Genomic DNA, 19,435 nt, shown 5'->3' on the forward strand with positions numbered 1-19,435 from the left:
GCTGGAGCAGGAACACCTAGATGAGGTTACACAGGAAGGCATCCAGGCAGGTCTTGAATGCCTCCAGAGTAGGAGACTCCACAACCTCCCTGGGCTGCCTGTTCCAGTGCTCTGTTACCCTCACTGAGAAGAAGTTTCTTCTCAAATTTAAGTGGAACCTTTTGTGTTTCAGTTTGTACCCATTACCCCTTGTATTATCATTGGTTGTCACCGAGAAGAGCCTGGCTCCATCCTCATGACACTCACCCTTTATATATCTTTAAACATTAATGAGGTCACCCCTCAGTCTCCTCTTCTCCAAGCTAAAGAGACCCAGCTCCCTCAGCCTTTCCTCATAAGGAAGATGCTCCACTCCCTTAATCATCTTTGTTGCCCTTTCATAGCACTGCATACTTTAATAGCTGTAGGTAAGGCAGCGTTCCACACTGACAGATTCCATCAACGGATCCTAGGTGTGTGCTTCTGGGAAACCTCAATGATAAGAGACTTAGAGGGAAAAAAAACAAGTTCTATGGCATCTTTTCTGTTAGGTCCTATCTGAATTCTGAATCTCTCTTCCAAGGTAGAAAGAAGGGCTGTAAATATAGAAATCAAGTTAAGATCCCAAAACAATTTAGGAAGCAATTATCTGATTTGGGTACTCAGGACAACAGAAGATGCTCTTGGAAAGCCAAAGCAAAAGTGAAATTTCCGCATGGTTAATAATTGCTTGATTTTGTTTAGTGAACTTCCTTTTGCTTTAATTTAATACTTTTTATTTTAGACAGTTCAACGTCTTTATTGAATATCTATTTACTCTAGAATTCTGGAAAAAATAAATCAACTCTTGAAAGCAAGCATACTTGGCAAAACACAAAGATAATAATGAATACTAACCAAGATCACTAGTGAGTTTTAAGAAAATTAGTGATCAGCAAGATTAACAAAACTATCAATTAATGTACTTTTTGGATGGGTTACATTTTGCTGCAATACCTCAGCCTCACAACCATCTTGAAGAAGCCAACACCAGCCCATGTTTCCCTTTGCAAACCCATCTGGAAAGCGTGAAGATGAACTCGATATCACTCCAGGTGCACCTGGGCCCTACCCCATCATATCCACCTCATTGTTTAAACTTCAGATCCTCTGAACAACAGTGACTGTCTACCACTACAGCTAAAAAATTCCCTCCCTCATCATCCTCTCTGTGTCCCCCTGCCTTTCCTTTCTCCTTCAGGCATACTGAACCATTAAGCAGCAAATGAGGATGAAACACAGCCTGGACCAGGTGCCTTACTTATCTGAGTTACTCCCACAGCATCAGTCACCTCCTTGGTTTAATGATAGGCGCACAGATGGGAAGAGCTGAAGCTGAGATCACGTCTCTCCTCTTGGCGTAGGGACAGTGTGACAAAGGTTGGTGGATGCCGCTGCGGTTCTACCAGTGTTGCCCTGGCTGCCAGCACCAGGGACTGGGTGCCTTACTGCAGCCAAGCTGCTCAGGCTTCACCTTCTCTGCCAAAAATGGTGTTTTTTCACAGCAAGGGGGCGAGATAGCAAGATGCCCTCTCCAACAGGATAGCATTAGACTTATGCCATTTTCTCTTCTGCAGAGAAAGCTCCATGATTTCAGTAAATTCTTGCTATTATTAGAACTAATAACAACAAAATAGGCATCAGACCAGGAGTGTTTATTGGTCTGATGCTAAGGAACATGACAGGCAGTTCATTTTGATCCCCCTTACTTAAGGCCACCTGAACAGATCGTGCCTGTGAAATTCATTAGTTACTTTTGCAAGCTGTCCTTCTGTAAGTGACACAGCTGAGGAATGATAAATGCCTCTAAAACAGTCTTTAAAAAAAAAGTCACCAAAAACAAGAGGCAAACAAACTAAACAAATTAATCTACGATTATTTGCTTTACTTGTAGCTGTTGTGCTTTATTCTCTCTGGGCTGGTTACAAAACTTTGAGAATGAAACAACAAATATAAACCCTCCTCAAGAATCACAGCTAGAAAACAGAAACAAACTGCATCCAGCTAACTGAAAAATGTTTTGTGCACATCAGGTTACTTTTTCAATTTCAATTAAAGGACTTCAAGAATTCTAGCAGAATTATTTGAAGCAATATCACATGTAGTGTACAAATACATAAGCATCTAGGTATTCTATAGGAAGCCAGGGTCTTTAATGACCATGATACAGTGTCAAAAGAGCAGATCAAGACAATCTGTTTTAAATGGATTTTGGTTCAGAGCTGCTTGTACTTCGAAAGCTGTCGGCTGCCTCCTGGGCAAAGGGCTGGCTGCAGAGAGAGGCCAGGAGGGAATGCCGGGAGTTCGCTCCTGCCAAGACAAACACCAAGATCTATCCTTTTCATCCCAGATTTTACCTCTGGCGCTCCCTGCTCACACCTGGGTTTTCTGGGCAAGGAGGATGCCACAAACACTGCCGAGAGCTGCCACTGCATTTAGCCTGTTGGATCATGCCACTGGCAGCTCCTTCTATACTTGGCTGAGCATGTTGCAAACTGCAACACCTGCCTTGCTGGAACCCAGTTATCCCAGCGTTTGCAGCCAGCAGCATTTAGTTTAGCATTTGTCATCCTCAGGCCAAGACAGCACTTCTTTCTTTCCTCAACAAGAAGAAATAAATAAATCTGACTCGCACTCTAGGCAAAAAATAAGCAAGGCATTTGTCATATGCGTTTCACGCTTAATCAATTTTGTACCTTTTTTTTTTTCTTTAAGCAATCCATTCTGGCAGTCACTCTGCTTCAAGCATACTACAATCGGTACAGTTGTGAGCATACTTCGTTGCACAGTTTAAAAAAAAGGTGCTAACAGCTCTCAGATTATCTCCATATTTAGCTGCGATTTGAAAACGCGAGCTCCCAGGGACAGAGGCGCCCAAGGGCCGCTCTTGCCGCCGGCAGCCTCACCGGAGCCATCTTTAGCCAGACCTTTTGTTGACAATTCCTCAGTTCCTTGGAAAGTTCAACATAAACACACAACGCATACTTCAGATATTTCCACACTCACCATAGAGAAGTCACATTTTAAAAATGTAAGAGAGGTCTCAGTTTCAAAAGCCTCGGAGAAAGCTGGTGCCCACAAGGCCCCTTTTCATCTCCCACAGTCACGTTGTGACAAGCAGGAGAGACGGTGGCATCACCCTGCCTCCCTCGGGGCAGCCCCAGAAAAAGTGCCAAAAGGAGATGATGTGAAAGTAGCAGAATATAATCCAAGAGGATACAAGGGGACAGTCCTGAGCAGTGATACTGGAAACAACTGTGACAAAACCCAGGGATTATAAAAAAGATGCGGGCAGACTTTCTAGCGGGGCCTGTTATGACAGGATAAGGGGTAAGCGTTTTAAACTAAAGGAGGGGAGATTCAGGCCAGACCTGAGGAAGAAATTTTTTACAATGAGGGTAGTGAAACACTGGCACAGGTTGCCCAGGAGGTGGTAGATGCCCCATCCCTGGAGACATCCCAGGCCAGGCTGGATGAGGCTCTGAGCAACCTGATCTAGTTGAAGATGTCCCTGCTCATTGCAGGGGGTTGGACTACATGACCTTTGCAGGTCCATTCCAACCCAAACTATTCTATGATTCTAGGATCTAAACCCCTTCCTGGAGAGCTGTGCAGGGGATAGTCACAGCATCAGTTCTTCCCATCACCACTCAAGGCTGTCAGGGATTACCTGCTTCCCAGGGTAGGCAAAGATGGAAGTCATTGCAGAATTTACAGCTTTTTGCCTTCCCTTGTCATTAATTCTTGTTTCATAGGGAGAACTGCAATGCTAATGGCCAAGACCTTTGGAAAAAAATCCTGGTGCGTGGAAGTGACAAACAATATAAAACAGGACCACCAAGATATGGCACTCAAAATCTGGAGCTGCTATTCTGACTTCTCTCAGTTCACAGACACTAGTGGGAAAATGTTTTTGGGGAAAGGATAGCAGCATAAAGAGAAAAACACTTTCCTGTCACACACACATATAAGAAAAAACACAACTCCAGCACACACTGAATAGACTTCTAGAAAACTATAATAAAATGTGATGAAAATCTCAGACCAAATGCATCGAATAGGAAAGGGAAAACTTAGACCAAGTGTGAACAAACCCCCCTATTAACACCCATTTCAAACAAAATTGATTGCCAGAGCTATCATGACATTCTAAGGTGTAACTTCTTCTCTACACTAAAATCAGACTTAATGCAAGGCCCTAAGCATCTTCTGTATTGACTCATTATTTTTATGATTTTTGGGTGACTTTATCCCTGAAATCAGGGCTATAATATCTCTCTTCAAAAAGTTGCTCGTTCAATTTAGAAATAACGGACAACCTATTGCATTCAATTTTTCATATCAGATACCTAGAAGATAACAAGAGAGAGCTAAGAAGCAGAGCACTCAAAAGGTAGTGACTCAGGTCTAAAATAAACATGGAGTGTTTTAACTCTCAAAAACACGACTGTCTGCATGCACGGGAGCTGACGCAGCTTCGTGGGTAGTCTTCTGGAAAGTAGAGGATGAAATAGTTTCATTGAGACCAACACAGATTAGCTGTAAATAATAACTGAGCTGTTTGCAAGACTGGATCTGTGCTCTCTCTTCTTCTAATCTTTTGCACAGATTAGAGGAATAACTGGATTTAGACACTTTTTCTAAACTTTTCAGCTCATCCCAAAATCAAGGCAGAACATCTGATCACCAGGAACACCACTGGGAGAAAAACAAACACACACCACACAAAAAAAACCCCAGAAAAATCAACTGAACTCCACATTGTTGAAATCACTGAGCCACCAGGTTGAGGCTCAACCTATCAAAATGGCAGTTTTGATAAAATCTCCTTTTATTTAATCACATGCACCTTGAATTTTTTTTTTTTTTGGTCCACTTATGTTTGAGTGAAACAGTTTTTCATTAGCACAAGGATATCATTTTATGGAAAATTAAAACTTATGTAAACTTGATGTTTTTAAAATAAACTTATTGGATTCTAGTAGCTAAAATGAAACCTGGGTTCCTTAACCTAAATTTTGTCTGGTGCATTGAAACAACCTAGTTGGATACAGTTTTGTATTATAAGTCTATTCATTAAACCATCTTTAACTGGATCAAATATAAATGTTTGGTAAATGAGACATAATAATACCACTGTTGGCATTGAAATACAAACTGATGTTAATATTTTGATTGTTTTTCTTCCTAACATTTATTTTATACTCCCCCCCAAAATCTTACTGTTTTCCTATATGCAATTACATTAGACCTTGCTGCACCATACAAAGCAGAGTACTACGGAGTTTCACAAGCAGATTTCCTGAGCCAACGCTGAAAATAACCCACAGGAAAAGGCTGTTGTTGAGCATATAAATGAGCCTTTCATCAATTCACATGTCACATCTTACTTTCCATTCTATGTCTGAGTTACACTCTTCTGCTACATTTTCTTAACCTGCAATTTATACCCCTGTTGGCAACCTGAGCTGGAGCGCGTGTGTTGGAGGCAGGGGAGAAAGGCCAACATCCAGTGACAAATAGGTAACGTCAGCTTAGCTTCCTCCACCTTAAGGAAAAGGAAATACATATAAAGAATGCCAAAATTAGGAAAAAAAAAAAAAAAAAGGAATAAAAAAGTAAAGAAAAAGACAAAGCACTGGAGATTGATTAAAGTGTGACAACTGAGATGCTATTACCCATGAACAGGGGGGTTAGGCTAAAGGACGCAGAGTTTTTAATGCGCTGCTGTGCTGTGGGCTCCTCCTCATTGCACTAAGCCACCCTTGGGCCTGAAGGTGAAAGCTGACACGCCGAGCTGAGGCGACGTCACTGGGAGGAAGGACGAGGACATCCTCCTATTGTACCGGGGATATTGATGGGAGCAACACAGTTAGGACATTTTTGCCATCTGCAGTGAGAACTTCGAGTGGGAAATAAAGGATAGCACAGTTTATCGCTAGATTTGTAACAAACATTGCATTTACCCTCAAAAATGGCTCTTTTAATGTATACAGACTGGATGTGCTCCAAAGGTTAACACAATGTAATTTTGTTGACTGAACAAGACTGACAGAAGCATGGCAAGCCTGGCATTCAGACTTAATATACTGAATATATCCTACTATGACTAGAAAAGTAGGCAATCGGTCTATGAATTTCTCAGAACAATCTCATTTCTATGTTGGCTTTAATCATAAGATAATTTGCTTTGAGATCCCCATTAGCAGTGCATGACAGGAGTTTTATGTGCCATGATCTATGAAAAAGAGCTAAGTGCATGTTCTGACAGGCTGGGGAAAAGGCAAGCGGTAATTATTTCAATAACATCAGCACTGTTTCTCTAACCGGTTTTGTAATACCAGGAAATGATAAAAGGCTCTTAAAGAACTATGCAGAAAAGGTAAGACAAGATTGATAAAGAAGCTTCAAAGGATTGGAGATAACAAGGGATGGGAAAACTGGAGCAGCTGTCTGCCTGGCTCTGACTGAGTAAGGACCCTCATACCTCCCAAGCCAGGGCCAAAATTAAAACCTGAATCTGCCCCTCCAGCAGCAGCTGATCTGGGTCAGGAAACCACTGCCCTGTTATGTCCCTTCTTACCCTTGTCCTTTGTTCACTGAGATCTACTGAAGTAATCACATACATTAATAGTTTCCTAAGGTAGCTTCTGACTATGTAATTTAGTTTAAAATAAACACTTACAGAAAGGGTTCTGCTTGTGATTTTCTGTGCTTTGTAGAGAAAACACAACAAAAACTCAGTTATGTCAAGATCATCCAGCTTAGAGAGCAGTTACAGGTGCAGATGTGCCAGGATGCAAGAGGCCTCTTAAACCCTTAGATCACCCTTGGTACTGGAGAAGGTTTCTGTGAAGAGGGAATAACTCGCACTCAGGTAAGAAAGCTATAGACTTCCACTCAAGGAGCAACTGCAGTCTCATGCCTACTGCTCTTCATATAACAGAACAGTCCTTTTCTTTTCCTAAAGCAAAGATATACACTCACCTGATCCAGAACCACAATGCAAAGCCAAACAAATTGCATAAACACAGAAAATATATTCTTATTTAAATTGGGTCTCACCCTTCTTAGGTAAACCAGTTCAAGGGAGTAGTTAAGTGAGTGTGGTCAAAACCCCCAAAAGATACCCAAAGATTAAATTTAAACAAAAAGTATACACTCAGTCAGGAACTTAAACTATGCCAAGAAAAACCATGAACATCCTACTGTAAACAAGAAAAATACTCAACAACCACACAAATATATATACCAATACCAAGCCCATAACCAAAAATCCTACTTTATGCTTTCCATCAAACAGTCCAATGTTGAGGATATCAACTGTATAAATAACTATTAATACAGGGTGCCACTTAAAATATTTGTCTCCTCCTATATAAGGGGACACAGTCCTCTAAAGAATAGCCAGCTCTCAGATTCTTTGAAGCATGTGTTTGCTACACACACATACAAAATGAAAGGAAGCTTAGTAACTCTCAGCAAAAAATGTTAAATGTGACTGTTTATAAGGTATATAATTTATTCTTGTCATTATGCATATATTCAGAAGCATAAAGAAGTTTGCTGGGGACTATGAAGTATAGAGGCTCCCTATTTCATTCAAATCCTTATTGCTTATTTGAGATAAATCTTGAAGATCTGTAAGACCAACTGATCAGCTGAAGTTAAGAAGTTAAATAATACTGTACTGGGTCAAAACAATGCTTCACCACTTCCCACACTCTGAGAGACACGGTAAGCGATGCTATTTAGGGAGAACATACCAGCCTGGCCACTCTCTGTGGCCTGTTCCTCTTCCCAGCATCCATGATCAGAGTATTACAGATATTAAAATATCTGTTATTGCCTATTCCCTTATGCATCTGTTTGGATTTATCTGTGAATCAGTCCAACCCCTTTTTTGAATCTGCTGATATTATCTGCCTTCACCATCTCCCTATACAATGAAACAGCAGCAACCTGCAGAGTCACCAAAGCCTCTCAGGAACATTTTGTGTGAGTCATGCAGAATTTGTGCGCTAGCACAGCCCTTCCTGGGAGCCCAGGGAGACAGAGAAGACTCTCTAATTCAGGGACAGGCAGTTTTTCTTCTTATACCTAAAAAGCTGTCCAGATCCAACGAAGAATTTGCATACTTAAAAGCTTGTCCGCTTTTACCAGCTCTATTAGCTGATCTAAAAAGATATTAATTCCCCTTACAAACCTAGCAATTATGCACTTGCACTCTATGGATGCTTATTCAGGTTCATCCTGAGACTGTAATCAGGTTTATTCTTCCCCATTTAAGTATTACTGGATACAAATACACGACTGTATCTGGTTTGCTTTAAATGTGTAAAATCACATATGTTAGGTTCACAGATTTTTATCATATGCAAGGAATAACTAGCTTATTTTTCCTCTTGACTGTTTACCAAGTGCAAGCCATTTTCAGAACAGCAAAACCATATAAAGATACGCAGCAACAACTGTCCTGCTGACATTTACTGAAAGGGGCACAGCCTTTCAAGTCATCACCTAAACATGTTTACAAACAGAGCTACAATGGAGTTAAGTTCCCTTTTTATTTTACCTGCCAAGTCTCAAACGCCTGCTTGTAGCTTCACAAGGCTCCTCAATCTCATAGAAACAAGTGTTCTGGTCTTCCAGGTGATGATTTCTCGCAGCACCCAACGCAAAAGGCAAGTTCTCATACTCAGGTATTTCCTCATAGTGACGCACATTCTCGTACTCTGGAGCACAAGTGCTGGTTAGAGAATTCAAATGCATTTGTGACAAGTTCTCTCCCAAAAGTACATGCCCATCTGAAGACTCCAGCCTTTGGTTACTTCGCATCTCAGGTTGACTTCTGTTTCTCTGCCTCTTCTTTAGTAATGCTGGACTACTTATTTCTACAGAATGAGCCTTGGTAGATTTAGCTTTCCTTTCACTGCCTACAGATGCTATATTCCGGTTGCTACCACTTCCACACCCATCCCCCGTGGAAAGTTTGGCAATAGCGCTATCCATTGACTGGCTGCCTCTAGACAGAAATTTTTGGAAGTCACTTTTCATTAAGCAAACTGACAGTTTCATGTTGAGAAACTTTTTCAAGGTATTTTTCTTCTGATGGTCTTTGCAAGGCTTGTCGGTCCTTTCTATGTCCACAGAAGAGAGAGATTTGGCCCTAGGCTTTGTCACAACAGTCAAGTGGTTGAAGCTGGTAGGAACGTTAGCAGTTTTTAATGATTCAGAATTACCAGAAAATGGAAGAATAGGATGAGGTAACTTCCAGATAGGTTTCTCAGAAGAACGTTTGGGTATGTCACAAGATGACAGTGCGTCTTGCTCCTTGGCAGGTGGACGTGTAAAGTGCGATCCTTCCAGAATGCTGTTCGATTTGTCCTCACTGGAGGTGTAAGAACTTTTCTCCACAAGCTCTGCTGATGCAGCTTTTTTCAGCAGGCCAGCAGCGGGAAGGCTGTGCCTCTGTGGTTTCTTAGGAACTATTTTCGGAGAACTTTCATCCTTTATTTTAACTTCTTTATCTTCCAATTTTTGTGGGGAAACATGGAGGCTATTGGAAGCAGATGAGAGCTGACTGCTAGTTAACTTGAGTTGCTTTGGCAAACTCATAGACAAAGCATCACACCTGACAAAGTTAGTCCTTTTGTCTGCAGCATCTAGCATACTAGTATCATCTGTCATCTCATCCATGGAGTTAACTAAGTTATGGTCTGCATTTAAAGAACATTCAACACTTTCTACCAGATCAGAAGTTTTGTGTGACAACTGAGGCAAAAGATTTTGTGAAGTTGACTCTTCCATAGCAGGTTCCTTTACCTGATGCATTTTGTCTGCATTGCTTTGAGTTATCTCACATTTTCCAGGATGAAGCACTTCTGTATTATTGTTATAGCAAACACTTTGACCAAGGATATTAATTTTTGCTGGCTTTTTAAAGCTTTGTTCTGCAAGCCCAAAGGAATCTTTCTCTGAATTAGATGGTTCCTTTGTTCCTTCTCCCGTTGTGTCTATGCCATCCTGACGGACTAGACATGCAGCACGAGGCTTCCTTGGTTTGGGGATAGGAAGCACTTTTGAGCTCAGGACTGAAGATGTTTCAGAGGAAGCTTTATCAGCATCTGCTTTCATGCCCATTTCACCTGACACCATACTACTGCTATTTAAATTTTCATTTTCCAGGATTTCCTGGTCCAATGGGCAAGAGCAACTGTGGTTATTTTCAGTCAAACTACAGCAAATTTCAGATATCTGAAACTCACCAGCAGTGAGTTTACCCTCAGTATTTTGTTGCTTCCCTTTAGCTACCTCAGATGTTGAAGACTGCACAAATTCCGTAAACTCTATTTTAACATTGTTCTTGGAACTGCTGCCATCCCCTTTGTCAAGTTTATCTGCATACCTGTGCCTCACAGGACTGCTGTTAGGAAACACACTATGAGTTAGAACGTCCTTAAGTTTCTCTTCCAAAATGCTGGCTTTCAAAACCACCTGATTTCTATTTGCCAGTTTTTCACTGTGACTATCCCCTAGACCTAGTGCGCTTTTTTCACTGACTTTGATGTTCTCCAAGTTTTCAAAGTGCTCAAAAATTATTTGAGTTTTACAGGTGTTCTCCCCATTTCCAAGCTTATGAAGGCATCCAAATTTGCAAGAAGACATTGGTAGAATATAGGCTGTGTTACCAACACTCCCTTCTGAGGCTTCATTTTTATAGTTCAAATGGTCTAGAGTTTGAGAAGAATCTTCCCTGTGCTCCTCAAAGCTTTTTGTGCTTTTTCTTGTAGATGACGGAGGTTTAACTTCTGGAACAGACGAGCTCTTGAGAACCTTTGGTTTTGGTGCAATTGCTGGTTTGGTTTTCCTTGCTGCTTGTATAACACCAGAAAGTACAACATCGGGCTTCGGTGCAACAGGTGGAGGCGTCGCCTTGTGTCCCACCACAAATTTTGGTTTGGGTGCCACCGGTGGCTTCTTAATTTCTAGGAAGGATTGAAAGCAAAGACTTTAGTCACTATCAGCCCACAGAACAACTTCACCTGAATCACAGTATTATTAAGAGTTTCGTAACATTTAAATCACATGATCTACAGGATCTTAGTGCGTGTATGTATATGTTTTCCTCCTAAAAGCATGCCTCCCTTCCCTACCACCACTATTTGCCTTCCTTCTTTTTAACAGCCACAATCAAGGAGTGGTAGGAAAAGTCTGCAAGGGTAACTTGTTCATTAAAAAACAGTTTAACTTTATGAAACTCTGTGCCCTTGCTCAGATGCTAAAATATGATGCTAAGAAAAACAGAGCAGATTACCCTGGTTTTGCAGTTTGAACTACTGTAATACCTTTTTTAAATGATGCAGCTATGCTCTCTCATGTATAATAAGCCACAAAGATAACAGAACAGCAGGAGTAACTACCAAGACAGTCCAGTTCCTTCCCCTGCCACCTCTGGAAATGTGTCATCCCCTTCCCCCTTCCCTTCCTCTTCTTTTCAAACAATACTGAGACATTACTGTATCAGTTGTAAAACTGGCGTGTCACTATAGTCAGTTCAGTGAAATGAGTCTGCAGTGTGAAGTTAACACAGTAACTTTTAGCAAGTTGGTACCTTCCTACTGGAAAAGCAAATACTCTTCCTGTGCATCTTACAAAATTGCTCTTCTCAATATGTTATTGTCTGATCTAGAAACAGTCACCACAGCCACGACTTATGACCCACTTGACACCACACGATGATAAACCCTGGCAGTAGAGGATGGCAGGAAAAGGAGAACATGAGGAACCGGGAGATTACAGAGTTTTGATGGTGTTGTGGGTTTGAGTGGGTTTTTCATTTGTTTGTTTGTTTTGGTTTTGTTTTGTTTGGAGTTTTTAAAAACATTTTAATATTGCAGGAGATCATTTATGACCAATTCAGTTCCTTTTACCGGAATAATTTCAGATTTCTAAGTGCTTTGACTGATTTTTGACACACAAAAATTGACTTCTAATGTAAACAATTTTATTTTTTTAATGTACTTTTAAATGTATTTATTACCTTTGTTTTGAACAATATTCTGCCATGCTTTCAGGAAGTCATACACATTAAATAAAACTCTCAAGATAATATGCTAAGTAATGTTTCACATGTGAAGAGATTGAGTAAGACATTGATTTTTTTAATTCCTTTTGAACCATGGGTCTGGTATTTGGTTGTTTTTTATCACCATTATTAGAGATGGTACAACTATATCTTAATCTGTAGCCTACAAATATGAGAATAAAGTTCCAGGCTTTTTTTTTTTTTCTGGTTTGGATTTTTTGTTTGTTTGGAAGAGATGTAGATGGTTATAAAAAAAAAAAAAATAACGGGTGGGGGGCAGGCGGGGGGCAAATGCCCTCAGTTGGTAGCATTTCCCAAACACTAAGCCACTGCTCTAAGCAGACGGTCAGAAACAATGTCTCTACTATAGAAACAGGAAAACCATGTTTTTCTAGGACATGAATCATTAAGTGGTATCCAGACTGACTCCACTTCCATTTAGAACAGCTGCCCTTGCTGCAATTACACTAGCAAAGAGGTGAACCTGATGGCAGAGATAAGCTTTGAGACATTTTGCAAGAGAGAACACAGAATTTCTTTCCAAAGGTACAGCTCCCTATAGGCACCAACGACAGCCAAGAATGACCCAACTACCAGCTACTGCAAAGAACGAACCACCTTCTGATCCCTGTCCAAAAGACAGAAGTTTCCCACAGAGTGAAGAGTCAATAGTTTGCTAGAAAAAAACAAAAATAAAAATCTTTGGATGAGTAACCACTGATCCTGAACAGCAAAGGGAGTTGTACACTCACTTTCAGACACAGCAACTGCCTATTCAGTTGGAGAACGAAGTGATGGTGATAAAGGAGCCTGTTTTCTGCAGTAAAAAGAAGGATGGGATGCCCAGTTTTTCACAGAACTCAACACAGTACTAATCTTGGGCCATGTTCAGTAATATTTATTAAGTTATTAAAGCTCCCTGAAAACAGAAGAGAGGCAGCAGGAATCTGTCCTGAGGCCCGAATGAGAGAAACCGATTGCAGATGATACAGGAGATTAAACACTGGCTAGGTAAGTGATATCCCATGGATTATTTGTCCCACTCCGCAAATTTAAGTCCATAAACCTTGGAAGTTTCTGTAGCAGAACTGCCTAACATTTTGGATAGCAATCAACTAGATTAGTCTGCAGGGCTTTCAATTAGTATTCATTACAGAGGGCACTCAAAGTATGACACGGTATCATTACCTGAATATAGGATTCAAAACTAAAACATGGAAATGTAAGGGGATGCAAAGAAAACAAACCAGTTGTTTATATGCCACTAGGGCAAACCTGGATAATGAACAGAGTGAGAAAAAGTCACTTCTGATAATAAGTGCAATTCAATACAATTTCTGAAGCCTACTAGAATTTTTCAGATTACTTCAATGCTATAAAGCATTGGGACAGACAAAAGAGACAGGCAAGTTGTGTGGTATAATAAAGACACCACTATCTGCTTTAAAGTGATGGCTCATTTCATCTAGAGTAGATATGGGTCAATGTATTAACAGGCACTTTACAGTCTCTCTCGGTATCAATACAGATCTGCAGTCAACAGCTCAATCAGAAAGGAATGTGATGAAGAGCCCTTTCAAACAGAAGTATGACGTGAGAGGAAAGACTGCAGGAAGGGAATGCATACCAGTCATTTTCCTCAACAAAATATCTTTAAGTTTCTGAAAAATACAAGTGATTAACTGCTTAGAAAAAAAAGATTATGCCAGCTAGGCAAGGGTAAAAGTATATTAGACTTTGATTAGAAATAGAGAATTGAAGTTCGGTTGATTATAAACTAATTCAATTCACCATGTGTGGTTAAAAAACGGTTCTACATAACATAGTGCTTTAAAAGGGACAATTTCCCATGCTGAATAGGAAGAAAACTAAGTAGGAGGCAACTGTTACATATAAAGGTGCAAGGAATGACTGGGAGTCATATGAGAATGACTTTTTGTTAAATGGTAAGCATAAGCAAGACTCTTTGATGAAAAACAATAAATATAATCAAGGAAACGTTACAGAACAAACGCGTGGAGTGGCAAGTTATTTGGACAACAGGCTTTTTCCTGGTGCCATATGGAACTGCTCACCTGAGAAAAGGGATGGTTGGTTATGCTTGGGGCAAGTAGAAACTGAAAAGAATTTGGAAATCATTGTAGTTATTTTGCATGTGCTCCATGCAGGTCTGCAGCTAAGCTGTAAATCATCCTCCAAATTTCAAGGAGATAAGTACAAAAAGATGAAGGGAGCTGAAAACATTTCTGTACACAGCACTTTGCCAGACTGCTAGTGACATGCTATGTCATTGTCATTGTGGCAGTTGCACACCCCCAAGATGAGGTCTGGAGCTTTCAGTAGGGCAGTTGATGGCTCTTTAGCACCTTTTGTGCCCCACACCTGGGTTGGCCCACAACGACCCACCCCAGGGCACAGTGACTCCTCATATTCACCAGGCTGGGGAGCAGGAGGGGTGGAACCTTCAGACAACAGACAGGGTCCTCAGCCAAGGAGGTGCCCAGGCCTAGAGAACCTGAGAAGCTTCCAGCCCATGCTTGTAATGACCACAGCCAGATCCAACCAAGACATAAAATGTGGCTCCCACCAAAGACCCCTTTATAGTGGTCTTCTCAGAGCAGTGAGTCTGAGAACGTGTGTGACACCATCTAAGAAGACTTCCTGGGATAAATGCAAAATCCCAAAAAACTTGGGATAAATGCAAAAACTACAGAAGTATCCAAGGTCTAAAAATGATGCCTCAAATCCCAAGAAAGCTCATCCTGCTTAATTTAACCAAGAATTTAAGAAGTGAGATGGTAATAGTATATATACTTCTGCACATGTGGAAGATTTTTGGTAACAGATGGCTCTGTAATCAGAGGGGAAAAAAATGACACTATGAGATCCCATAGCTGACCACTGAAGTTTGATAAGTTCAAACTAGAAACAAAGCTTTAAAATTGTTACTAAACCCAAAGGATGATTAACTTCAGGAACATGTGGTGGAGCCACTATCAGTTAACAGTCAACCTAAACTCACTTTCTGAGATGTGTAGAGGTTTCAGAGGAAATTGTGGACTGCACCTGGCATTCTCTGGCTTGTCTTACTCAGGAGATTAGAATAGAGAATCATTATGGTTTCCTCCGCTCCCTCCTCCAATCTTACCCCATTTCTCAGAGAGGATCCCTGCATTCAGACTAGCATTATTGGTTACCAGTAATAAAACCAAATGTAATAGCAGAAACACAAAGTTTTATTTGCATAAACAGATTAAATGATTAGAAGCCAGAGAAGCAGCCAGATATACCCTCTGACTTGCTTGACTAGGTAAAGGAAAAAATCCATAAATAAAGTGACTAATAAAGCTGCCAACACCAACAGGAAGCCTGCTGCTCATCTAGGAACAGCCAACACCATGTTTACTGCTGAAGAAAAAAAGAAATGCTCAAAAATATCAATGTACCAAACACCCTTAAAAAAAAGTATATTAAAAATGGCATTATTTTTCTAACAGTAAATAGCTGTTAGCACCACCTATGTGGTCAATGCATATGTTCTTTGTCTGACTCCACGTCACAGCACAGAGAACAGATATTTGTCCCTCTGGTGAGTTATCTCCTCCAGGAAAAAGCAACACCCACCCATTCTCATCCTGCTGAGCTCCTCTGCGACTAACACTCATTATTCCTCCTCTGACTAGAGAGCATTCCTGTCCTACCTTCAAGTTGTTTTAGAAGAGGGTGAGAACAGCCTGGAGCAACTTCCCAATGTTTTGGCCTCAAAGTGTCCATTTCTGTTCTTCATATGGCAAAATTCGGCAACTGAAGACCTCACTTAAAAAGCCTCATGTCCTCCCCTATGCAATACCATGAATGAGCAGGAAAGCAAATAAGACAGCACAGTCTTATGCACTATTATTAAACAATTTTAAATCTTCTCCTCAAATTTTTACCTCTTTCCTGCTCAGCACAGAACAGGAAGAAAAAAAAGATATATGAAGTTGAACTGAGAGAAAAAAAAAATCAAATAGCACTACTACTTCTGCAATAAATCCTACTATTGCTAAAGGAACATTTTCCGAGGTTATGCTTATGCCCATACTTTTGAGATCATGTTAACAACTTCTGCACTAGGGAACAGGAAAAGAAGAAGTTTTGATCACCTGCATCTGTCTGAGAAACAGGGACAACTGGTTCTGGACACAGTCATGCAAACATAACTTGATATTCCTTTTCTTGCAATGCTCCACATAAACAGAGGTCTCTCTCCTGGTATTTGGGGTCCCATATGGGACTATCTCTTGCCACCCAAGAGTCATCCCCATGGCAGGATCCTACAACCACCCTAAAGCAATTTTCCTTTTGAATCACAAAACAGTGTGAAGACAGTAAAACAATCAGTGTGACATAAGACTGACAGCAGCTGGACCTAGATTTAAGATACAGGTACACAATCAAGTTACTATAGGGTAAGCCAAGGTGTGAATTTAATGAATCAGCTACTCTATAGAAGCTGGCCATAGGTATACTCTTATCTTACTGCATAGTATAAGGGGTAGTTTATTCCTTTTCACCTACAAGGTGAAATCTATTTCACCTGTACTAAGAAAAGTGCTTGAAACAGTTTACTGGTTAGCAATTGGCCCACTGTAAATGTACATACTGGCTTTCTCATGGCACCTTGTTTACATATGCATACTGTATTCTGTGAGTTAGGAAATCACACCTGTAGCCTATATTTGAAAATAATATGATGCCCAGAAGGTATCTACGAAGAGATCAATGTGCTCTTTCTCACATGAAGAAGCAGCTCGCTCCATTAGCCAATTTACTGTTCCTGGGACTACTTTTGGCATTGAACAATACAACTCACAGACACAAAACAACAAAACCAATCTGGCTTTTAAAAAACTTATAGGGAGAGAGATAATTATTGCTATATGTTTGGGATACACTCAGAGATTATTGCGATGGTAGTTAACACACCACACAGAGAAACAGATGAAGTATTTTAAAACTCCTGTTCTCCAGCAACTTAAGTTTTAATGACATACAACAAGGCTTTTCAGTTCCATTACTTCACTTTCAGTTACAGAAAGTTTAATTAGGTAAACACCTCAGAAAAGTATTCTGAGATCATTAATTTATTTCCTGCACATGTGTATTTATTTTCTCATTATGTAGAAGTTCTGATTTCCTCAGGTGCCACAATGCTTAAAAGAAAACAAAAAAGGAATGAGTCATGACATCCCGGAAGATAACACATGTAGTTTTTAAATACAAGGGAAAATGATGGTTTCCAAGCCACTACAGTTTTAGAAAACGTCCCAAATAAACTGCAAAAGGAAAACATTAATTTCAAAATTTTAGGTTGTCCAATGACTTGTTGAAATAAAACAGGAAAGCTGAGGATAACTTTAGAGTAAGGACAAGAGATGAATAAACAGCCTTTTAAGATCACATGTGGAGACAGAGCTGAGCAACTCTAATGAGACTTGACATACTAGAGGGTTAAAGGGACATTAAACCCTGTAGGCCTCATTTCTTCAATCCTTGAAAGCAATGAAGTTTGATTGGAAAAGTCATGTTGATTTTGTTTATTCTGTTCCTATGTGTTTTTTTCCCTCTGAATTACATTTTTGACATTAAAATACACTACATATTTCTCATTGCTGTTGTCAAATCAGATTTCAAATCTGAGCTACACATTTTGCCCACATTAAATAAGCTGTATAGATTCACAAATAAGGACTGTCCCTTCAGCAATAAATAATAAAATGTCAAAGTCATAACTCTGAGGTTTTGTTTTTCCCTTTTAAAGGCAAAGCACATAGTTGAAGACAGCACAATAGTTCCAGGCAGAAAATGAGTAAATGCACATTCATCAGTATCCTATTGAAGGAACCCGCAGTACATGAGAAAGCAATGAGAGAAGAATAGCTGTATGAAGGTTGAAAACAACATACAGGTTGATCACAACAATAAGACAATTTTTAAAGTATCTAGAAGTATTAGGGGAAAGGGACCTGGGGGTCCTGGTGGACAACAGGATGACCATGAGCCAGCACTGTGCCCTTGTGGCCAGGAAGGCTAATGGCATCCTTGGGTGTATTACAAGGGGGGTGGTCAGTAGATCGAGAGAGGTCCTCCTTCCCCTCTACTCCGCCCTGATGAGACCCCATCTGGAATATTGTGTCCAGTTCTGGGCCCCTCAGTTCAAGAAGGACAGGGAACTGCTGGAGAGGGTCCAGCGTAGGGCAACAAAGATGATTAAGGGAGTGGAGCATCTCCCTTATGAAGAAAGGCTGAGGGAGCTAGGGCTCTTTAGTTTGGAGAAGAGGAGACTGAGGGGTGACCTTATTAATGTTTAGAAATATATAAAGGGTGAGTGCCACGAGGATGGAGTCAGGCTCTTCTCAGTGGCAAACAATGATAGGACAAGGGGCAATGGGATCAAGCTGGAACACAAGAGGTTCCACTTAAATTTGAGAAAGAACTTCTTCTCAGTGAGGGTAACAGAGCACTGGAACAGACTGCCCAGGGAGGTTGTGGAGTCTCCTTCCCTGGAGACATTCAAAGCCCGCCTGGACACATTCCTGTGCGACCTCACCTAGGCGTTCCTGCTCCAGCAGGGGGATTGGACTGGATGATCTTTTGAGGTCCCTTCCAATCCCAAACATACTGTGATACTGTGATACTGTGAAAATAAGTGCTATAGTTCTTTAGTTCTAGCAAGTCTATATTTACACCTACATCTTCATATATGTAAGTAGCAGCTATGAAAGAACTGTTTCATCTGCATACATCCAGCTCTGGACTGAGATTTAAATGAAACAATTCCGTAAAGGAACTAGAAAAGATATAGAGCAATAAACTGAAAATGCACTGCATTATTTAGAAAGGTAAAAGGCAAGCTGGAGTGGAGTTAAGGCTGGGTTATCAATGCTGGACCTTTCACAACTTCTGTCCATAGACAGAAGCTGTCTTGAGCCCTGCATATCAAGTTGAAGACACTCTTATCTGCAAATCCTACTTAAAAATATTAAATCAATACTGGTGATGCTGTACCAGGTTGCTTTGTTCTAAAAGTACATTAAAAGAAGATATAAGAGATAGACACTCAAGCCCTTCAAGTTAAACCGAAGGAAGAGCAGAAGGATTTCTAGGCATTTGAAGTTCCATCTGAAGCCTTCATACAGGATAATATTTTTATTGAAACACTGTATTAACAATCAGTTGTCAGAAAGCCAGCTTACATAGTACAAACCAGAGTAGTAATTGAATTCACAATCTAAATTTCAGTGTAGGAAACAGATATTATGGGTTGCAGGACTGAAATTAATATAC

At 40.4% G+C, this 19,435-nt stretch overlaps 1 protein-coding gene across 2 annotated transcripts in view; it reads right to left on the minus strand.

Moving 5' to 3' along the window:
• The window catches only part of FGD6 (FYVE, RhoGEF and PH domain containing 6), a 72,763-nt gene that overhangs the window by 51,096 nt on the left and 2,232 nt on the right, over positions 1 to 19,435 (minus strand). Inside the window, exons 1-2 of one of the 2 annotated variants that reach the window (XM_071800198.1) lie at positions 15,808 to 15,895; positions 8,594 to 11,006 (exon numbers count right to left, since the gene is read on the minus strand). In XM_071800198.1, the coding sequence (XP_071656299.1) occupies positions 8,594 to 11,006; positions 15,808 to 15,880 (2,486 nt within the window). In that variant the 5' untranslated portion in view covers positions 15,881 to 15,895. Of the gene's footprint in view, positions 1 to 8,593; positions 11,007 to 15,807; positions 15,896 to 19,435 lie in introns of those variants that run through there. The other variant, XM_065838125.2, reaches the window with a different exon arrangement.

The sequence above is a fragment of the Patagioenas fasciata genome, chromosome 1 (genome assembly GCF_037038585.1).
Source record: "Patagioenas fasciata isolate bPatFas1 chromosome 1, bPatFas1.hap1, whole genome shotgun sequence".
Taxonomy (NCBI): Eukaryota; Metazoa; Chordata; class Aves; order Columbiformes; family Columbidae; genus Patagioenas; species Patagioenas fasciata.